The sequence below is a fragment of the Oryzias latipes genome, chromosome 14 (genome assembly GCF_002234675.1).
Source record: "Oryzias latipes chromosome 14, ASM223467v1".
NCBI lineage: Eukaryota > Metazoa > Chordata > Actinopteri > Beloniformes > Adrianichthyidae > Oryzias > Oryzias latipes.
In genome coordinates, this window is record NC_019872.2 from 29023375 (window position 1) to 29046356 (window position 22982).

The 22982-nt window shown below is 43.1% G+C and overlaps 1 protein-coding gene across 1 annotated transcript in view; it reads right to left on the minus strand.

Annotated features, from left to right (window-relative positions):
• LOC101171188 (polypeptide N-acetylgalactosaminyltransferase 10) overlaps nt 1-22982 on the minus strand; it is an 82432-nt gene that overhangs the window by 5110 nt on the left and 54340 nt on the right. The window contains exons 5-10 of the mRNA XM_023962178.1: nt 11199-11384; nt 10260-10443; nt 6869-6986; nt 4174-4281; nt 501-722; nt 313-429 (exon numbers count right to left, since the gene is read on the minus strand). Of these exons, the coding sequence (XP_023817946.1) occupies nt 313-429; nt 501-722; nt 4174-4281; nt 6869-6986; nt 10260-10443; nt 11199-11384 (935 nt within the window). The remainder of the gene's footprint in view (nt 1-312; nt 430-500; nt 723-4173; nt 4282-6868; nt 6987-10259; nt 10444-11198; nt 11385-22982) is intronic.

Genomic DNA, 22982 nt, shown 5'->3' on the forward strand with positions numbered 1-22982 from the left:
GCTTCACACCTGAAGATCATTCGATGTTTCAAGAACTTCAAAAAGTTGAACAAGCAATGAGACGGATAATCTAAAGATCAACTGTTCTTGAGTTATACAGCAATAAATGTAAATCCTTTAGATAGAGAACTTTAACCTTCCCTTAACTTGGAAGGACATTTGCATCACTTTGATCTGATTTCCTTTCAGAAGCGGCAGAGCAAAGACAGAATTCTGTTTGCCGTCTGTTTGTCCTCTTCCTGGTTCTGAAGACAGCAGGAGCATGAAGAACGCTCTGAGGAACGGAAAAGGACTCATCTGCGTTCGGCTCACCTGCCCGTGGCCCCAGCTGACGTCGGCCCGCCCCTTCACGCAGCTCTCCAGGCGGATGGGAGTCCCGGACACAAAGTGCTTGCTCTCCAAACACAAACCGCTGGCGGCGCTCCGGACCTGGAAGGCATGCGAGAACGTTGAGACGTTCTTCAGCTTCTCCTGTTTTCAGTCAATGTGGGGGGGTGTACCTCTCCCCAGGCGGCAGCAGGGGGCTCCACTGGTGGGTAGTGCTTGGGCAGATCCCAGGCCACCTCCTTCATGAACCACTTGAAGCTCTTGCAGTTGAGCGTGCTGCGCAGCTCCTTCTGCGCAGCCACGTCTCCCGCAGACAGGTGCCGGTACTCGGGTCGGCGCTGGTAGACGTACTCAGCGTACTCGTCCATCCACACCTCCGCCACACGCTTCAGGTTCTGGAAAAACACGTTTCATTCACCTCTGGATGTGGTGGGGGCTTTGGGTTCAGGGTTTGATGGGACTCAGCTGTGATCCATCCTCTGTGGTCATGAAGATGAACCTATCAGGCTAAAAGAGCTCTGGTGAAACCAAACATCACTTCTGGTGCTTTTGGAGCTACGCCGCCGGTCCTTTAGGAGGCAAAGACCAGAGCCGTCTCTACTGAACAGATGTGTCCGTCAGGTGTTTGGCGCTCTGCAGGTAGACTTGAGAAAATGTGAGATAACGCTACACGTGATATCTTTTATTGAAAACATGAATTTTCTGACTTGTTAGCAGCATTTCCAGACGTCACGGACATCAGACGGATGATCTGACGTGACTCCATGATCAAAGCCCCTCAGTGAAGGGACACGTCCTGCAGGACCCCTCATGGTTTTCTCAGCCTTGGAAAGGCAGGACATGTTTGTCGAGACGCCGTAAATAATTATGTGACGCTGACAGAGCGGATTTGTAGTCGACAAAATGCTTCTTCTTTGTTTGTTTTGGTCTAAAGATGCTGTGGAGTCTAATTAGGTCTCTCATGGTTTCATGTGTTGTGAAAAGAGTCAGAAGCCTGAATCTAATAAACAATAATAAACAGACTAAAAACTCAACAAATGTAAATAATATGACAAAGTTAAGAGTGATTAGCAAATGTCAACGTCAAGATTATCTACAAGGTTTAATTAAATGGTGATATTTTTCTATTTTAATTCAATATTTGTTAATTCTGTTCTTGCTTTTGCTAAATTTCACCAAATCTTTAAAAAACTTCCTGTTTGAGCCCAATTCTTTACCGTAAATGAGGGTCTTAGTTTGATTTTTTCTCTAGCAGAAAATGTTTTTCTTGAATCACAGATACGAACTTTGACATGTTTTCAGATACATATGACTACAGAACTGTGCTAACGTTTTAGGCTGATGCTGTAAACACATAAACTGTACTAATTTGTTTTCATTAATCAACAAAATGCAGAAAATTCACAAAAGAGATCAATCAATAATCCTTATTTGGCGTTTCCACTCTTTGCCTTGGAGGCAGCATCAGTTCTTCTGGGTTCACTCGCTCAGTTTTTGAAGGAATCGGCTGGTCGATGGATGCAAACGTCCTCGGTGGATGTCGACTTTCTCACGTCCTTCAGTCTCTTCATGTCCCTCATTGTAACACGTTTTACTTTTTGCTGTTTCCCTTTCTAAAACATCTTTCCGGCGCATTGGTAGATGGTAAATACTTGTAAAGCGTTTCTTCAAAGGCCCTAAGCGTTCTTCAGTCTCAGTCCTGTTCACACGCGTGCCGGCGGCTCCGCTGCACTGGCGCCAACCGTCCACCAGAGGGAAGGCGGGGTTCAGTGTCTTGCCCAAGGACACTGCAACATATTTGTGGTCAAGGCGGGAATCGAACCGGCAATCTTCCGATCAGAGGTTGACCGCCCTACCGCTGCCCCACAGTCATACTGGGTTCTGTATCCTGATGGGCTAGGAAATAGAAAATGTTTCAGTCTAAAACAGAAAAGAAGCTTAAAGTGCCTGAAATAATTAAATCTGTCAGTCCTTATTTAAACTAGAAACATTTTGACAAACTGAACCATTTAATGCAGGGAAAAATAATCCAATCAATAATTAATATCAAATGTAAATTGATCTGAAACATGAACACAGCAGCACCAATGTACTTAACGTTTTTAGTCTGAAGAAATAGGTAAAAACTTTGTGCTGTTTTCGTTCTAAATGATGGATTATTTATTCATGATCTCATAAAGTGCAGCAGTTTTCTGTGGGGCGCGCCCCCCCACTATTTGAGAAGCACTGGTCTAAAGGCAGGAATGCCCAGTTTGGCTTAGTCTGGTAGTTTAACATTCAGCCATTTCATTTTTTAATACTGATTTTATGTTTTGTACAATAAGTGAAGTCCACAGAGACGACTGTGTTGTAATATTGGGCTATTTAAATAAAACTGAGTCTGTCCTCATCCTGACAGCGGGGACGGACTCCCCCCACCCGGATGAAGCTGGTGTGGATCAACGATTAGGAAACGGAGCACGTTTTTTTACACAGTTTGTTATTAAAAAGCATTTGGCCATAGATTTGTCATGAAATGTTCCTGAAAATAAATGTACTTTTTCACAGACTGAATGTCTGATAATCTGCCCCCCCCAGGGTTTCCGGGACATATGGTAGAAGCTTTGCAGGTAAGGATTATAAAATAAATGAGACTCCAGATTCAGTAATTCTCTCCAGATGTTTAGAAAAACAAATGCATGAAGGAAAAGACAGTAGAGACACTTCCAGCAGCAAACCACTAATCCTTTCTGCTGCGACGTCACAGATTCTAAAAACTTTGATTAAAAGCGGCAGAAAATGTTTCAATTCACACGAAGATTCTTCACATGATGACAGCGCTGGGCAGAGGCGAGCTGCCCTGAGGATTCTGGGAAATAGAGTTCCTTTCTGATGTTTTCTAGACCATCAGAGAACCTTTGCTGCTTTCTTTGGTTTTATTCTTTTAAAACTGTCAAAGCCACAAATTGCAGTGAGTTTACTGTAGAAACGCCTCAGTTTGGTTGTTTCTTCCAAGACACGATTGTCTGTCTGCCACGTTGAACTGATCTGCATCATTCAGTCAAAATCCTTTGGTTAAAATAAAAAACTATTTTAAGAGTATTATAGAGAAATTTAACATTAAAAGGGTCATTTTGTTATAAAACTTTGTCCAACTTTAAAAAAAAGTAAGTCTGAGTCTGAATGTTCATAAATTTCACAAATCTCCACAAATGTATCAGGAAGACGGATGATTCAGTTCCGCCTGTTGCCATGGTAACTGTGAGAAGTTTCAGAAACGGGGTTCCTAATAAAACAACAAGAAACTCTTGAACTCTTCAGGCTGCTGTCGGTTTGATCTGAAAGCCAAACAGTTAAAGACAGACGTTGCAGAGTCAGAGCTCATCTGGTAGCTCTGTGGGTAAACAGAGAGAAAAAACGGAAAATTGACTTTGAGACAATTCTGAAGACAAAAAAACGTCTTCTTCTCCTAAAGCTTCTGCGATTGACGACCATGAAAGTCGTCCTCAGACGCCGCTGCTCCTTCAGTGAATGACCTGAATTGAATCACTTTGGATCAGTGTTCAGCACCGCCTCGCTGAGGGTTAAAGGTCACACAGACGGGCGACGTCTGGAGCCAAGAGGTTAGATTCTGCGGTCATGCATAATGAATCAGCACATCTTAACTCCTCTGCTTCTGTGTCAAAGCTCGGCGCTCCGGCCTCAGCTAATTTTCGGTCAACAGTGACTCCAGAGGACTCTGACCCGTTCAGAGCTGCGAGGTGTGAGCCGCTGACACCCCGGCGCAGGCTGGCGGTTTTCTTCCAGCTGCCTAAGTCTTTCTCAGAAGCTCCTGAGAAAACACCGAGACGATGAAGCAACACTTACCCGGGCCAGGCTGACCCCCCCCGGGACCTTGTAGGGGACGTACTTCCTGTAGATGTGTCCGACCCGCGAGCAGGGGATGTCCTCCATTCGACCGCCGCACATCCACACCTGCAGAGGGAGGAGTGCAGGGGGTCAGCGGTGACCATCAAAGAACTTCTACGCTGAAGAGCGAGTGCACTTAGAGGGAAGCGTTTCCGTTCCCCCGCCCTTATTGTTGCGGGTCCTAAGCCATACAACATCCGGGTCCTTTCTACTTCCTGTCCCTGGCTGGGCTCTAGACGCCGTTTCGTGTTTTTTTAGCTGGGAACCCTTTGGGATTGCAACCAAACGGGACTAGAACATCATTCCAGCTGCTCTTCGTCACGTTTGTCTTTTTCCTCGTTTGGATTTTTCGGCCTCTTCAATTCCATCCCACCAAACTAAACCGAATGCAGAATTGTGGATCTAAAGTCCACCAAAGATCTCCTCAAACAGGACAAAACATTTCTGAGTGAAAACCACTCATTTTGGAACTCGAACCTACGACAACTGGACTCATCCACAGTGTCTGTTTAGGTCTTTCTGTTCTATATTTCAATACTTACAATGTTCCTCTTTTGTACTTAACGTCTATTTTCTTTCTTTCCATGTCCTTTTCTGAGAGGCCGTAGCCTGATAGAGGATAACTGACAAACCCTGGTGGATGTTGGCAAAGGCCCCATCGCATTACCCAAGTAGATCATCTGTCTGGATGACTCCAACGGCTAATTCTGGTGTCATTTTTCTCCAATCTTTTTGCAAATCACCTCCAGATTTGGACGTCGGAGCGGAGCCGCGGATCTAATCCCTTCATTCCCTTCATCTCTGCTCTGAGCGGCTGAAGCTTAATAACAACGACGCCAGGCTGTAAGAAGATGAAGAGCTTCAATTCAGATTAGATTCTACGTCTGATCGCTTTGGTCCAACAAGCGGAGGGAGAGAAACCGCCGCAGCACGCCGCAGGATCCAATCCACGTCCCCTCAAAGCGGATCTTTTTCTGCCTTGGCGCCGTTCACAAACAAACTGAGGGATCGTGGTGGAGTTCCCGCCATCACCCCGCCCCCCCCCCCCCCCCATTTCTGTTTATTGGAGGCCTTAAATCCAAAGTCGTGCTGATCACCTTTGTTCTCAGCTTTTCTGCAGTTTTTATGAATCATTTTCAACCAAACTACAGAAAAGTAAATGTTAATAGTTTTATAGCTGAAAGCTTTAAAGGCATTCTGGTTGCAATGATTTTACGTTGTTTTAGGTCCTACTTTATATGTCTGCACACACCTAAATGCACACACCTAAATGCGCACACCTGTCTGCGCACACCTGTCTGCGCACACCTGTCTGCGCACACCTGTCTGCGCACACCTGTCTGCGCACACCTGTCTGCGCACACCTGTCTGCGCACACCTGTCTGCGCACACCTGTCTGCGCACACCTGTCTGCGCACACCTGTCTGCGCACACCTGTCTGCGCACACCTGTCTGCGCACACCTGTCTGCGCACACCTGTCTGCGCACACCTGTCTGCACACAACTGTCTGCACACACCTGTCTGCACACACCTGTCTGCACACACCTGTCTGCACACACCTCACACAGATGTGCTGCTATGAAACAGGTGAAAAACACAAACATACAAAAGTGCTGACTCCATGCTTTTATTTTGAGAGGCTGACTTCTTCCCCCTCCGTTCATTTGAATGATGATTTAAACCTTTCCCCTGTGGGACTTGTGAAACATCTTTGAATGTACTGAACCAACCCCTCCCCCCCTTAAACATAGAGGGGGGGTGAGGATTTACCGCCCCCGTCCCCCTCAGCGCTCACGTTCAGCCTGAAACAGCGAAAAAAATCGTTTTGTACAGAAACCATCCTAAAGCAGGTTTGACAGGAGATCTGATCTTCTTTCTCTTCCTGAACAAACGCCGAAGAAATCCAAAAGAGAAAAAACCCGCCCTGCGCCGCAGAAATATGTCCAATAGAATCCCGCCAGCCAGCAGCGGCCTCTGTGCTTAATTGAGTGAGACGAGTAAAGTCCTTACTCATTCAAGCCAGAATTCAATTACGGTGATGGGCCGCTGCGTCTGTCCAGAGTCTGAGCGTGTGAGGGGAGCGGCGTGCCGCTCCACGCTCGTTCATGCTGAGCCACCAGACAAAACCTAATCCAATATGGATCTCCGGGTTTGATTCATGCCGAGACTCATCCGTGCAACAGATTGTTTGGCTCCATTCTGCCGCTCAACAAGTCGTTCAGCTTTACAGCCCAACAAAGAAAACTAATTACGGAGCAGCTGCTTTAAAAGAAGCTAAACGTCCAAATGGACTCAGATGACATCACACTGTGTTTCATCTACATCACATGCTGCAGCTTCCTCTCTGAGAAAAGTCCTGAAGAAGAACCCGTTCAAGAAGAATTATTATCATCTAAGAAGAGAAGAAAACCCAATTTAAGAAGCAACTAAACTTTATGACTCTATAGTCGAGGTGAATACTGGCTTCTGATTGGCTGCAGGGTGTCCATTAAAAAGTTATAATGTCCGCCTAAAAAGGAAGTTCTGGACAACACGTATCAAAAAGTCTGCTTCATAGAAAAATGACTTAAACCTAAACACAGCAAACACAACTGTGGCTAAATGCAAACATGAGGCGGACCCACTTTGGGTTCTGCTGCAGATCCAGCTCACCTTGAAGGAGATCTCGTACTGTTCGCCTCCCCAGATCTCCAGACCCGTGTCGTAACCCCCCAGCTCCCAGAACCACTTCCTGTCCACGGCAAACAGCCCGCCAGCCATCACGGGCGACCTGCAGCAAAGAAACGAGCGAACTTTGTCAAGAGAAAGACAAAATACAGATTTGAACCAAAAGAAAAACTAGATTTGATTGAAAATCATCTAAATCAGCCAGAAACCAAAGTAATCAGTGATGATTTAGGCATTAAAAAAGCCCATCTGGGACGTCATCGTGTATCATTAGAAATGTGAAAAGTCCTTAAAGCAGATGACGACATTTTCTCCATGTCAACGCTGATTTTCAGTCCATTTTGTTATTTTATCGATTGGATTTGTCATTTTGTCCCCGCAGAGATCCATTTCCTGTTCTTCCTCTCAGAGGGACGCACGCCTGCTCTTCATCACCTCAACATGAACTCCATTAGATAATCCCAGCAGCAAACCAGAACAAGCTCTTTCCAACCGCGGGAGGGAAAGGAAAGCTGGCATGTTTTCCACAAAAAACCTAAACCAAAGCGTTTTTGGGTCTTTAATATTCGGTCAAACTACTGAAATGGTTTGAAGCAGTGAGAGTTCAGACAGGCGATGATGTTGCTGCAGCCCTGTGCTGTGAAAACCAGTGGAAGCTCATCTGTGACCAATAGAAGCTCCTCCTTTTCCTTTTCTGCTCTGACTGCTGACACGACGGCTCCTCTCTCAATCCTTATTTTACATCATTTTCTGATTTCATCCATGTCTATATATTTGGTCCATCGTTTGAAACCTTCATTTAAATAGGAAAGGGGGGGAGGGGGGTCTTTCTGTTTTTTTCACACCGTTTCACTTTCAAATTACAACCAAAACAGGTTCAATCTGAGCAGCTACTAACATCTGACCTGGTAAAGTGCATATCAGTCTTTAGGTCACATCTGCACCATCCAGATTCATCAGTGCCCCCCCCCCATCAGGTGATCGCTCCCTGGGGGGTGCAGTAGGTGTGACATCAATGTAAACATCTTCTTAATAATCCTCTTTTTTTTCTATAGTTCAAGTTATTCAAATCATAAACTGACCAATCAGATGCCTCAATAAATGTGACAGCCAAGGCCAACATTCAAAACCGTGCAGCCCGCTTTAAGTGGTAGGGGTGCGGCCTTCCAACAAGCTCCCTCCTGACTGGAGAGGGTGGTTGCCATAGAAACGCTGACTCGGCCCGACTCGGACCAATCGCTGCTCCCTGGTGACAGTTTGGTACAAAAATCACGACTGAATTGACTTTACGTGGTTGAAATGGGAGGAACTCTGACTCATTAACCAACTGTTTCTGCTGTTTTCTGACAGTTTTCCAACTCATTACGATAGAAAATGACTCATTTAAATGTAATTTGAATGAATGATCACAAAATAAAGCTTATCATAAATCTGAACAACTGTTTTTTTACTGACTTCTGTCTAAAAAAAACAACACATTTTTTAAAAATTTTTTTAGACAAAACTAGATGTGTGGAGACAAATGCTGCGGTTAGACAAAAACCAACGGCAGCGCTGCTTTCAGGTTGCTTAGTAACCGCTGCAGGGAGCTAATGTCATGTTTAGGTTTTTCACCCACCCACTTAAACACATACTCGCACATCAAATGCTCCAAGCTGGTGCTTTTCTCACAAACATGACTTTTGTTTCCTTCCAGGAAAGTTGGGCTGAAGTTTTCATCAAAATGTCAAACTTTTCCTGAGGAAAGGCTGAGCGGCTCTGGTTCTCCCGTCACTCAGAAACTGCTTTCAACAGCATTTCCTGCTGAATCTGCATCAGCACCACTAGAACTCTTCACAAATATTGATGCTATTTTCTTGATCATCGGTTTCCGTCTGTTTCTGCAGCAGATCCTGACATGTAGGTTGTGTCTGGTCAGATTTATGTTCTGCTTTTGCTTCTTCGTCTGCTAAAAGACGGGCCACAACCAGGAAAACTCAGAGCTCTGAATGAATTAGTGAGGCTCAAAATAACATCCTTGGTTTAGCCTGCTGACCTTGATGGACGAGTCAGAGCCCAAAATAAAAGCCTGCAGCTAAAAGGGGCATCAGGGACGCACTCGGACAGGTGTTTGCATCGACAGTACATAGAGAACGAATAGCAGGGCCCTGAAAAACCGTGCACGGACACGTGCACGCCCTGCCAGGACGGATTTGCCTTCCAGCCACGCCTCAGTCTCCGCCGCGGTGATGTCCGTCAGAAGGAAAGTGAAAATCTTTGCGACTCAAATTGGATTTGGATTTTGGAAAAGCACTCTAATTCTCCAGATGAGGATGGATTCTGATTGTTCCTCAGATCATTTCTTCTTCTTTAGCCTCTTGCCTTTCTGCACAGCCGCTCTTTTGGCCCCACCCCCCCTTCTGCATTTCTGAGGATTCGCCAAAATCCTTCAAGGCCTTCGGAGACGTCTCATCAGGATCAGGACTCCTTCTCCACCAGGATACGTGGATGTAGTGATCCAGCACTTCCTGTTTCCTTCATAATAAAACCACTTGGTGGTAAATCCAAACATTTAGGATCAGGAGAGATTTTTCCCAAAAGCAAACGTCAAAATCTGGAAAGTTCTTCTTGATCTTGTAATCAATAATTATTTGTTCAGCATTTGTATAGCCTTTTTATGATTGGCGTCTCTTTGGGATTGTGCGATTTGTGTTTTTATACTCAGAAAGCACCGTGCTAACAATATGTCTACCATATTTTAGATAAAGAAATTGAAACGTCTCAGTAAAGGATAAGTATAACACTTAAACCATTTGTAAATGGTAAATGGCGTATACTTATATAGCGCTTTCTACCTTCTTACGAAGGCCCAAAGCGCTTTACAGTCACAGTCCCATTCACCCATGCACACACACATTCACACACTGATGGCGGCTCCGCTGCCAAACACTGGCGCCAACCTCCCACCAGAGGCAAGGTGGGGTTCAGTGTCTTGCCCAAGGACACTTCGACACATGGGCGTGCAAGGCGGGAATCGAACCTGCAATCTTATGATCATGGGTCGACCGCCCTACCGCTGCACCACGGCCGCCCCGCTTCAGCTCATTTCCTTTAAAAAAAACAAAAAACTTCAGTGTTTGTAACATGTTTAGTTGTGTGTGTTTAGTTTCTCTACCAGTGTACATCACTGGTAGAGAAACCCCTGACTTGGGTGAGTGTGTATCTTTTTAAGTCCCCTACAGCACAGCGGGGGGGGGGATTCAAAGGTCCTGTGTGACACATGAAGAAGTGGCAGCTGCTAAACCCATATGTGCTTTCACCAAATGAAAGGTTTCCTCTGACAATCAGAAAACATCAACACCAAACCGTCCAATCCAACGGCAGGAGCGGCACTCACTCGAAGGGTTCACTCGGGTCGTTCTTCTGCAGCTCTGCGGGGATGGGGATCCGTTTGTAGTACATCTCCCAGTCAAACGCGCCCCTCATGGCGTCGCCCGCCTGCGTCTCGTAGCCAAAGTTGTCGTGGTCGATGACGTCTATCATGGGACAGACGATGGTTTTCCTGTTGAGGGCAATCCGGTCTAAGAGACGGAGAGAAGAAGAAGGTTGAGTCTCTCTCGCTGGACCTCCTGTCGACCGCCGACGTCAGGAGCTCCTCAGGCGTCAAACTGATGAGGTCAGCAGTTGTTGTTCTATGGCAGTCATGGGGGCAGTAATGTATTTATTCACAGCAGTGATTCCACCCAACCTCTACATCACACACACACTTCTTCTAAAAGTCTGCCGCAAGCGGATCCATTAAGCCACTGCTCGGTGTTATGGATGTGGGTGTCGTCAGGGTTAACACTGGTTACCATGGAAACCTTGAAAGTTTTGTGGATGTGGAGATCCTGACAGCTTCACGGCGGCCTTGAAATAAAGGAAATATAGAACTCAAAGGTCCAGCTACTTCTGTAGGTTTGAACCAATATCCCAAAAATAAAAAAGGAACTCTGATGTAGATTCTTGTGGTCTGGAAAATTTTTTTTTTTAATTGCTTTTGTAAATCAAAGAGATCTTGACATGCCTGCACTTTTCTCTCCTTACAGGAGCAGAACAGATCTTAACCAATCAAATAAAATAAAGTTGTCGCATTTTGATGGCAGAACAACATCAAGTTAAAGATAAACCACTTTCACTAAGTTAAAGGTTACGTTTTGTATTCTATTCTTCCAGGTCTGCTTAGATTCATCTCAGTGAACGAAGCCAAATCTAGAAACGTTTTTTTTCCTGAGTAGAAATGTGGCTTAGTGAAAACGTGAAGATGATGTTTGCCGAAGGTGAAGAAGCGTCTGACCCAGCAGGGGGGGCAGCCAGTTGATGTTGGCCTCGCAGTGAGAGTCCAGGAAGGTGATGACCTCTCCTTTGGCTGCTGCCGCGCCGAGGAGGCGTGTCCTGATAAGCCCCTCCCTCTTCTTTGTCCTCAGGATGCGCACCTTTGGCAGCCGTACCATGTACTCCTCTAGCGCCCCCTTCAGGTGATCTGAGAATGAGTAGGATATGAGAACCGTCAGACTCTTAAAAACAGATTATTGCTATATTGATCGATAAAAGACGGATCTGCACCATCTAGATCTACAATGGAGGGCCGAGAGAAAACATACAACGTCACCATCACACAGGTGACTGTCTGCACCACATGTTCCCCACTGAGATGTTCCCTTTCAGGTCTTTAAACCCAAACACACAACCTGTGCTGCATCTCAGTCCTCAGCATTCACAGACTTCTTTTTAGATCTTCACTGCAGTCATTGGACAGAATGTTGGGCTCAAGAGGAAAACTGTGAGGAACTAAACCTGTTCTGTGCAGAATCCAGAGTTTTACTGTGAAAGAACCACATCATGTCCTCGTGTGACCTGTGTGCTCTTATGATGAGAAACAGCAAAGTGATGGTCTAAAGGAATCAGAAAAGTCACATTTACCTCAATCTTTTATCACAGCAACAGATAACAGCTTTCCCAAATTTTCAGCCTGAAAATCTTGCTTATCAAATGTCCAAAGAGTCAATGCAATGATTGAATAAAAAATACACTTAAAAATGTTTTTAGCCACATTTGTGGAGAATAGAACATTTAAATATTTGTTAAAGGTTTCCGTGTACCTAATCATTAGAGGTGCACGATCTAAGGAAAACTCGTGATATGCGATATTGGTGATTAATATTGCTATAACGATATAATTTGCGGTATATAAACAAACAGCAAAACAACCAAAAACATAATTTCCATTTCACTGCAACAGTTTAAAAATTATTCTCCAAATGACCCTCGTCGTCGTAGGAGGCAAACATCAAACATAAAAGGGCTCATCTGATTGATCAACAACATAAACGGGTCCTTCCGATTGGTTAAATGCATAAAGGGATTTATTTCATTTGTTCAATATTTCAAGCTGCCATGAGATTGTTTTAGCACATTTAAGGTAACCATTTATTGCGATTTTCGCCGTCTTTTGCGGTATGCATATTGCACAGCTTAATATCGCGATAACGATAAATTTGCGGTATATTGTGTAGGCCTACTAATCATGTTTGTCGAGTCTCATTTCCTACTGTTTTAGTTCGTTGAAATGGGTCCTATTACATGGAGAATACATTTTAGACCATTGAACCATGACAGCAGTATTCCGATAAGGAGACACTGGATTAGCCCAAAAAGATGACGTTTCCTGATTTATCTGGTTTATTTATTAGTTTTTTGTCAATAAAACGGAGGAGACGGATGTCACATGTGACCCCGGATTAGCGCTATTTTTCAGGCAAATGACCAATTAGCTCCAACATTCGTGAAGCTAAACCCATCAGTGCCATAATGTTTACCAAGATCAGGGATTTCTTTTTAACTGGATAGAGATTTGGAAAGTAAAAGAAAGTTTGAAAGACATGCCATTAGGTTTGTGTAGAGGATGATGAAAAACCGTGAAGACCGGGACTCTATGCTGATTGGATTTTCATATTCAATTTGCAATAATCTGATTACTCCTTACTTACTAGTTATATTTTGTGTGCATGTAAATAGATTCACAGAAGGATAAAGATCATCTATTAGGTTAGAAAACAAGAGTGACGTTCTCAGTACTCCTGTGGCAATAAAGGTTTCAGTGAACATATGTAAATAAAACATTATGTATTCTATCTATGCACTGCATGAAAGCAGCTAACATGGTCGTCATTTGCTCTTCAGTCTCTGCTTCAATTCTCAGCATCTGGCTGAAATTAATTTGCAGTTAATGCCATCTTGATTGGAAAAGGAGTTGATCAGAAACCATATGGGGCAAACGAACCGGCCAATGACGGATCTGGAAACACAAAGCTGCCCATGGCTCCACCTGACAGACGGAGCTCAGATCATCGAGAGCCGTTGGGCTGCATCTGAAGCTGCCGTCTGCGGTCACAGAGCCGAGGACCGCTCGTCTCCATCCCAACGCAGATGCTGGAACTTCACCTGATTGGACAGCGAGTGCCGGCTGATCACTGACAGCACGCCTCAAGCAGTTACAGACGCTGAAGCATCAGGGAAGAATGTGTGAGTGTAGCCCACCAATAAAATCATCAATGTCTGAAATTATGTGTGAAACAAATGACAACCAAAATCCAACATGACACACTACTAAAATTAAACCCTAAAATTGCATATAGAATGTGTATACATATCCCTTAACGCCTGACTTTATGTCCAGCCGAGACCCAACTGAGAGGTCTGAGGTCTTTCCAGGTATCTGTTGTAGCCACTCCTCCAGCTTGGGGGTTACTGCCCCGAGTGCTCCAATTACCACAGGCACCACTGTCACCTTCACTTTCCAGGCTTTCTCCAGTTCTTCTCTGAGTCCATGGTATTTCTCCAGTTTCTCATGTTCCTTCTTCCTGATGTTCCCATGGCTTGGCACTGCCACATCCACCACAACGGCTTTCCTCTGTTCTTTATCCACCACTACAATGTCTGGTTGGTTCGCCATTACCATCCTATCAGTCTGGATCTGGAAGCCACACAGGATCTTTGCCCTCTCATTCTCTACCACCTTCGGAGGCGTTTAAACCAGTTCATTGGTTTTTGTGATTGTTGTTGTAGGAACTGCCCTCAATGCTTCCACAGTTTCCAGGAGACTTTCAGGTTCACTTCACCGTTGTAGCTGGTGTCTAGTTAACCTTGATTTTGGGTTTGGAAGCATCCATTCACTCCACATTCTCTGCATGTAACCCCTCTGGGTGGGATTACTTGAGTAGTAGCATTCCAACAGAACCTTGTTCTCACATCTAGTCCATTTCCGTCTTGTTCCAGTAGCCCACTTTCCACAAGGGGGCTGTAGTTCCCCAGCACCTGACGCAGACATATCTTACAAATGCCATATAAGGGCTTATAAACACATTATTAATGCCTGTTGATGACATAACTATTGGAATATCATTATAAAGTGTTATCAGATATGGAATAGAGGCTTCTGGTTAGGAACCTGCAGGTAACTAATGCATCTTTCTGGGTGGAAAGCATAACATGAGACCTTAAATGAGCAGAACTACAATAAAATACATCAAACCTGAACAAACAGGAATTATAACATAATTAAAAAAAAGGAATAGAAAAATCTAGTTTATAATTCTTTTGTAGTTTTACTTGCATGTCTTGGTTTCCTACAGCATTCAGAATGTTTTGTTTTTTCTTCATGTTTTTGTTGTATTTACAGTTTTAACTTAAATAAATGTACGTAATCTTTTTATTCTTGAAGAGCAATTCTGTATCAGAAGGCCAAATTGTGAAATTCCGTGGTCTGAAACACTAAATTATTACGTCCTCCAAATCCTCAACGTGTCTGTTAGACCCAATTCCCACTAGACTTTTTAAAGAAACTTTTCCCCTAATTAATGATCCCATATTAACAATGATAAATGCCTCTCTGGAAACGGGTTACGTGCCACATACTTTTAAATATGCAGTTGTTAAACCTCTTCTGAAAAAGCCCAGTTTGGATCCTAGCATCTTGGCCAACTATAGACCGATATCAAACCTGCCCTTTATTTCTAAAATCCTAGAAAGAGTTGTAGTTAAGCAGCTACAGGACAACAGCCACTTTGAAGACTTTCAGTCGGGGTTTAGACCTCACCACAGTACGGAAACTGCACTAGTTAGAGTCTCTAATGACTTGTTATTGGCCTCAGAAAAGGGTCTACTTTCTATTCTGGTCCTGTTAGACCTCAGTGCAGCCTTTGACACTATCGACCACGGTATTTTACTCCATAGATTAGAGCAGGACATAGGGATCAGAGGATCTGCTCTCCAGTGGTTTAAATCCTATCTGTCTGATAGGTATCAGTTCGTTAATGTAAATGGCCATTCCTCTCAGTGCACTCGAGTCAACTATGGAGTCCCACAGGGCTCAGTTTTAGGACCCATCCTGTTTACGCTTTATATGCTACCCCTAGGAAACATAATCAGGAAACACAGCATTAATTTTCATTGTTATGCCGACGATACGCAGTTGTATTTATCCATAAAGCCTGACCAGAATGACCAGATAGAGAAACTGAACGCCTGCATCAGTGACATCAAGACCTGGATGACAATTAATTACCTCCTCTTGAACCCAGAAAAAACTGAGGTCATTATACTTGGTCCTAAAAACCTCAGAGATACTCTGTCTGCTCAGATAGTCTCCCTGGATGGCATAAGTATAGCCCCCAATTCCACAGTTAGAAACTTTGGGGTTTTATTTGACCAGGATTTATCATTTAAGGCTCACATATCTCAGGCGTGCAGAACTGCCTTTTTTCACCTGCGGAATATTGCTAAGATCAGAAATATACTTTCTAAGAGTGATGCTGAAAAACTCATCCATGCATTTGTTACGTCGAGGCTGGATTACTGTAACTCCTTGTTAGCAGCGTGTCCTAAGAGTTCCTTAAGAAGTCTCCAGCTTGTTCAGAACGCAGCTGCTAGATTGTTAGCTGGAACTAGCAGAAGAGATCACATCACTCCTGTGTTAGTTTCACTTCACTGGATCCCAGTTGATTCTAGAATCAAGTTCAAGATCCTCCTGTTAACCTATAAGGCCTTACATGGACTGGCCCCGTCCTATATTAAGGACCTCATAGTCCCTTACCATCCAATGAGAACACTTCACTCACTAAATGCAGGACTGCTTGTGGTTCCTAGAATTAGTCAAAGTACGGTTGGAGGTAGAGCGTTTAGCCACCAAGCCCCTGTTTTATGGAATAAACTCCCAGCTCATGGAAGAGAGGCCGACTCAGTTTCTACATTCAAAGTTAGACTGAAAACATTCCTCTGTGGACAGGATTATTGTCAGACTAGTTAGTATTCAGAGATTATTTATCTTAATGTTAATGTGTTTAAATTAAACTTAATAATAACTATTTCTTTTAAAAGGCTGCTAGAAGTTGAAGCTGGGGTAACTATGGTACACTGGGGTTCTGTCCTCTTTCCTTTTTTACTTCTACGCTTCCTCTCCTCTATTCTTGATCATAATTCATCATTTAGTTCTCCATGCCTCTGTTTGGTACAGTGCGATTCATGTATTGTCCCTCTTTTCCTCTCCCCTCCTGGGGAGTGGGAGTGCTTCCAGACTCCAGTTGTTTCATCCGTGCTCCAGTTCCTGACCGTTTACCTCGTCTCTGCTCCTGCTCCTACACCTGGCTGTGGTTCCTGTCTCCGGCTCGACTCGCGCCTTTGACTGTCCCCACAACCACGGCTGGATGAAGCTCGTCTGCTGGACTTTTATATATGTAGTTGTAGACTTAGATAAGTTAATTCTTCTCTAAGAGTTCTGGTAAATCGGCTATCCGTCCTGGGGGAGGATCCCTCCTTCATGTGGACACCCCTGAGGTTTCTTCGTTTTTTCCGGAATCCGTTTTTTTTGGGAGTTTTTCCTTACCGCGAAGGGGGGTCTAAGGGCAGGGATGCCAGTATAGCTTAGTCAGTTTGTTAGTTCATTTTAGTATTTTTCTATTGAACTCTTTGTATTCGTGATCCTTTTGAGTTCATGTTTTACTTCGAAGCCCATCGAGACGACTGTTGTTGTGATTTTGGGCTATACAAATAAAATTGAATTGAATTGAATTGAATTAAACAAATAAATGTGTGGAGTCTCTACCAAATGTAGACATTTGAAGGTAAACTTCAGGTTTCCGTTTGAACTCTGATGTGACAAAAAGCGGAGCTGTTATAATAAAGAATGAGAGTCAAAAGAAATGGAACGCAGAGACAGACTAGATAATAAGTATAGACTCATTTTATCTGCACATCACCTCCTTAGTAGTTCTGCTTGTACACACACTCGCTCATGAGGTCTTCAGTTTAAAAAATGGGCCTTTTTTAAAGTACAGACTTGCTATTAATAAAATATAACCTCTGCTGGTTTTGCTCGTTGATATCAGGTCTAACAAATGGCCTCCTGTCACAAAAGGGCCCTCCTCGCACACAGCTAATTGGATTTTGAATATCAGAGGGAAGGATGAAGGAGAAGAACTGCAGCAGTGACAGAACGCCTTTCTTAAAGCTTCTTCTTTCTTTACGTTCTGTGCCCTTTTTTGGATTATTATTTTCATATCCCTGGTTTTCTGAAGTCGTTCTGGAACTGCTGGCTTTTAAGGAGGAAGGAACCACCAAACAATGAGGGAAGTAAAGGCGAACTGAGGGAGAGTTTAGGAAGCTGCTGTGAAGGTCAGATGTTGGATGATGTCTGATGTCAGAGTGTTTGGGTTTGTCTGTTCCTTTAAAGCAGGGAGGTCAGACTCATTTTCACTGAGGGCCACATCAGTATAGCGGCTGTCCTCAAAGGGCCAGATATAACTTATACATGTAACTAAATGTAATGAAAAATAAACTTAAATACTCCCTAATGTTAAATAACTCATTTATTTATTTATTATAACTTTTTAAATGACAATTCCAGTTGCATTGAAAACATATGTTTGCTTTTTATTCTAGCATAAATCCTTTTAAATTTGATGCTGTCAGGTTAGGTTATATGGACAGTGTTTAAGCCCTAATGTATAGTTGCCCCTAGATATGAATAAATACAAACTAATTTTTATTTTTTATTTTAAGAAATTAAAAACTTTTATCCTCTCGCGGGCCACAGAAAATGACATTGAGGGCCACATTTGGCCCGCGGGCCTTGAGTTTGACACATGTGCCTTAAAGGGTTGAATCCCTTCTTCTCAGAAGGGCTGTCAGGGTCAGGGTTGTTTCTTAGGATTATTCTAAACATGCAGAGGAACAAAAGCAATTCCACAGACTGATGCTGCAAAACCTTGCAGGCCACTGACGGAAAGACAGATACATTCATGGATTCATGGATGAACACATGGATGGATATGAAGCTGGATGGACAGATGGTTGGATAGATTTATGGGCAGACGGACAGACAGACAGACGGGTGAATAGAGTAATGGGCAGGTAAATGGTAGGATAGACAGATGGACTGAAAGATGGATGGTAGATGGAAGTAAATGGATGAATGGATGGATTGAAGGAAAGAGATGGGAACATAGGCAGATAAATAGACAGGTGGATGGATGGAGGTAAATGGATGGATAAAAGAATAGATGGATGGAGGGCCATCTACCATGGAAAACATTGTTCTGACGATGGTCCTCTTAAATCAACAGTCAGGCGGTTGTTTCCACGTTAGACTGTCTTTGGTTTAGAGGGTTGTTTTCTCATTTCATGACGCCTTCATGTCCTATCAAAAGAACTGAAATGAAAATTCTGTCAAACCTGTGGATTTATGTTCAGAATCTGTTCAACGATTAACTAAAGAACAGAGAAAATGTCTGTTTTAGTCCTTTAGACCGGTCTTTTTGAAATGAAACAATAAATAGAATATTATTCAGCATGAAAGGAAAATATAAAGAAAACAATTCCAGAAACTTTACAACAATCAAAACGACAACAGAACAGATAATTATGCTAAATTCCCTCCTCTGAAATTCTTTAATTAATACAGAGGCCCCTGCAATTGAATGCACCGCAGGTTTTTGACATTGAAGTAATGGGTGGAGGTCTCCACAGGGTCAGGGGAACACTAAGAGGACAAGGTGGGTCTTCACCTTCATCACAGAGCAATAAATCAGCCCATTAGCTATTAGCGCAGAGGAGATTGGTTCTGGCTAAACTTTTGCCCTAAACGAGCAGGTTTTTTTAATGACAGGCAGCCAGATTAAACAGTGAACATTTGCTTTGCATGTACAGCACATTCAGATGAGGAAAGGAGCAGGGAAAGGTGGCAGCGTCTAATTATGAACGGTAATTTGACTGGGATCAATTGGAATGGGGCTTCTCCGGTTGACAAAAAAGGTGAGGCCATAAATCATTGTAACGAGAAGCGTCTGATCTCGGCAACCAAATTAGTCATTATAAGAAATCTAGGACATGATGAGGCCTCAGATATCACCAACCCAACAATCACCAGTCTCCATCTTTGAAAAGTCTGAGGAGCAACATTTGCTTTAATGAAGGAAATATTTCCAGGTTGGTTTTGGATTAAAAACCGTTCTAATGCTAATATAACAGACTATTTTCCTTCCTCTTTATTGTTTTGTGTTGAAACGGGACGTTTCATCTGGAGGAGGAGGCGTATGTAACACTGTTTACTTCAGCATTGGTGTTTGGATGACAGGTTCATGACGTAATGAGACAAATGAACTTCATGGTGTCTGAATGAAAAGCAAAATAAAGGCTGCAGCGGTCCTCTACACCTAAACGTGTCTCTTAGCTCCTTATTTTAGAGATGAAACTCCGCTTTACCGACACCAAACCCTGGAAAGCTGGCTCCACTGACAATCTGATTTTGAGTCGCCTAAAGGTTCAGAATCTCTTTATTTTTTAAATCTATCCGGAAATAAAGCTTCACAAAAGGCTCCACATATTTCATCTTCAAGCTTTGGTGATTTTTCCTCGTAAATCTATGACTTTTTTCTCGTAAATTTATGAGATAAAAACTCGTAATTTAAACTAAAATCTCTTTTTTTCTCGTAAATTTACGACTTCAAAGCCATAATGTAACATTTTTTTTTTTGCAAACTGGCCCTAAAATTCCGTCGTAACATCCAAACATCAGTTTTTTTTTCCTCCAAAGTTTGACATTGAAGCTCAGTGGTCTTTGGCTTTTCTAAAAAGGTTTTTTTGCTAAATGGGCAACATATTTTTTCTCGCCATGTATAACATGGAGCTGGAAGTAAACCAGTCAGTTCTCTGATACAGTGTTGGGTTAAAACAACATACAGTCAATGATCAAAACCTAATTTAGTCCAAAGAAGTATCTTTATTGTATCCTCGTGGCTTACATTGTGGACGGACAGATTACGTCAAAGCATTTTCGGGGTAATCCCCGTGCTGACAGGAAGTTTAAAATGAGTTACTTTACTTAGCTGTTTGGTAAATTTAAATGTGTCTAGCTGCCGGGTTTCCACTACCAAAGTACTTCATGATGTCATTGATAAATAAAGTATCACATTTTGGGACAGAGGTGACTGGCTGCTATTGACCTGAATCTCCCTCTGGAGGGTCACATGGGTCAAAGTTCATCACTAGCACCAATGAACCTGAGGGGAACCAGCAGTGTTTGACCTGCCCTTGATGCTGGCTGTGGTGCCCTTGAGCAAGGCCCTTCACAGCGCACTAAAATGAAACCATCTGATTTTGTACCAGCAGAGCTTTCAGGTACGAATAGAAAAAAGAGAGTGAGAACAACAGAAAAAGTTTGATCTCAATAGATCTCTGACGGAAAAATAAAAGGTCCATACTTGATTGAACATTTTATTTCATTAAAAAGTCTGTCTTTCATAAAGTCAAAGAAAAAAGGTTCTTTTTGCAGCTGACAGCTGGATCGCTGTCATAAAATCGCTGACTTCTGCTAAAGTCACTTTCCCTCCAAACGCCTTTTGGTTTTAAAACGGTTGTGTTTTGCATCCGAGACGCACTACACATATTTGATTCAATTAACCTTAAATTACAGCAGATCCAATATGGCATAAAAAAGGTGTTGGATGTCTTCCCAGAAGTCTTGGCCAGCCACCAGAGAGCTAAGCTGCTAATATATTCCTCCAAAAATATCTGGCTGCGTCTGCACAGCTCATCAAGCCTCCTCGCTTCTCGGCGAGCGCCAGGCTGCGGGAGAGCAGCTTTCTGCGCCGACATTGAAAACGCAAAGAGAAGGAGAGTGTGAAGATGGGAAGCAGCCAGAGGGAGTTTCACCCCCCCCATACATCCCATAAAAACAAACAGAGCTTAAGCAGCGGCTGAGCCTGTCATAACTGGTGTAGTACAGATGTGCGCTTTAGCGTCACATCAGAAAAGGATGAAAGCAGCGTTTTGATAAGAAAGGCGAGAGGACAGGCCGCTCCACGTATCTGCCTCAGAGCTCTGTCACGGCGCCACTGCGGCTCAGCAAACTACATCTATCGGCGGGCCACGTGGCACATGCACGCTCCTCGCTGGCTTTTGGCGGCGCCATGCACAGTGATGAAAGTCAGGTAAGGAAAAAATCCCTGAACTTTTCTTTGAGCGATATGGCGGGCACAGAGCGAAATTTTGGAAAAATACGTGGTCTTAGATGCATTCTGGTGCATTCTGGCAGCTAGTTATTCACTTCTTTATCAAGAAACTAAGACTAATTGGAGCATCATGATTTGTCATTCAAACCCCTAGTTTGACTCTCCATTAAGGACTTGCTGGTCCTAAAAAAGAATTTGGAAAATTGCTCAAAGTAACACAATCCTACAATCTACGCTTTTCCTTAAAGCTGCAAAACATACAATTGCTAAAATATAGTAACATCAAAGCCCCAAATGGCAAAAAGAACACCAGTAACTATGATATTCTATGAAAATACCTCAGTTATTTATACATTATTTCTGCTTTAGAAATGACTGATGTACAACATCCACTTGCACTGTTTTCTCAAACTATAATTACATCAAAATATGGGATCTGCTTTAAACTATAATTCTATAACATAATACATCAATTCTTTAACACCAATACTAAGTAATCTGGGAAATATCAAAACAAACATACAAACTGAACTAAACATTGTAAACTTTATTTTTTAAGGGAGTGCGGGTCCAAACCATCAAATACTTATAATTAATGTTAACTATACTGAACTAAATCATGGTAATTAGGAAATACAAATAAATTAGATAAAGAAATGTATTCAAAATAAAAACTGAAACTCAAAACTAAAATTGAAATTATTTCAAAATGTGGTTTTGAGATTATTTTACACAAAAAAGTATTTGACCTACACTACTTTAAAAATCTTTTTTTTTTTTCCAGCCAAGACCACTTCAATTTGTTTTTTATCGTCTTCTCACAACTGAGGTCGTGACCACGCTCAATAATGACGATGCCTGCCATTATTTTAACACAAATTTGATCGCAAACTCTTCAGATGTGTTTGTGAAAGTTTAGCGTGGGTCCGCCAGTTTTGGTCTCTAGGGAAGCAAGTCACGCTGACCACGTGGTGCAGACAGAGCCAATCAGACCCATCGACGCATCCGAAAGCAACTAAAACGTCCCGTCATTGGTCAATTAGGCCCGGAAGACGAGAGATGGCCACGACCATAGAGGAAGCGATCTGCGGAGAAATATAGAAAATAAAGCTAAAATTAGCTGATTTCAGACCATTTTTTAATCCGGAAAGCGATTTGTCCGTAGAGATCAGGTCTTTATTTCCCGGAAAGTACGTTCGGTTTGCTCAAAAACCCGGATTTCCGGGAATTCCCGGAAGACTTTCATCACTGCATGCAGCTTTGCCTCGTACTGCAGAGCACAGATGTCTTCAAACGTTCGGTCAGGTCGTCAGTTACGATCAGAACATTTGTTGTAAAGAAGAGTTCCTGCAGAAGCACCTTTGGTTCCAGTTCTGAAACTATAGACCTGCACATATTAATCAGATCTGCGTTGGTGGTGAGATCATACAGGAAAAAAGGAAAAGGGCAAGACTTTTGGAAGAAGGCCTGGTGTCAAGAAGGGCAGCAAAGAAGCCATTTCCCTCCAAAAACATCAGGGACAGACTGATCTTCTGCAGAAGAGTCTGGCGAATGGACCGCTGAGGCCAAGTCAA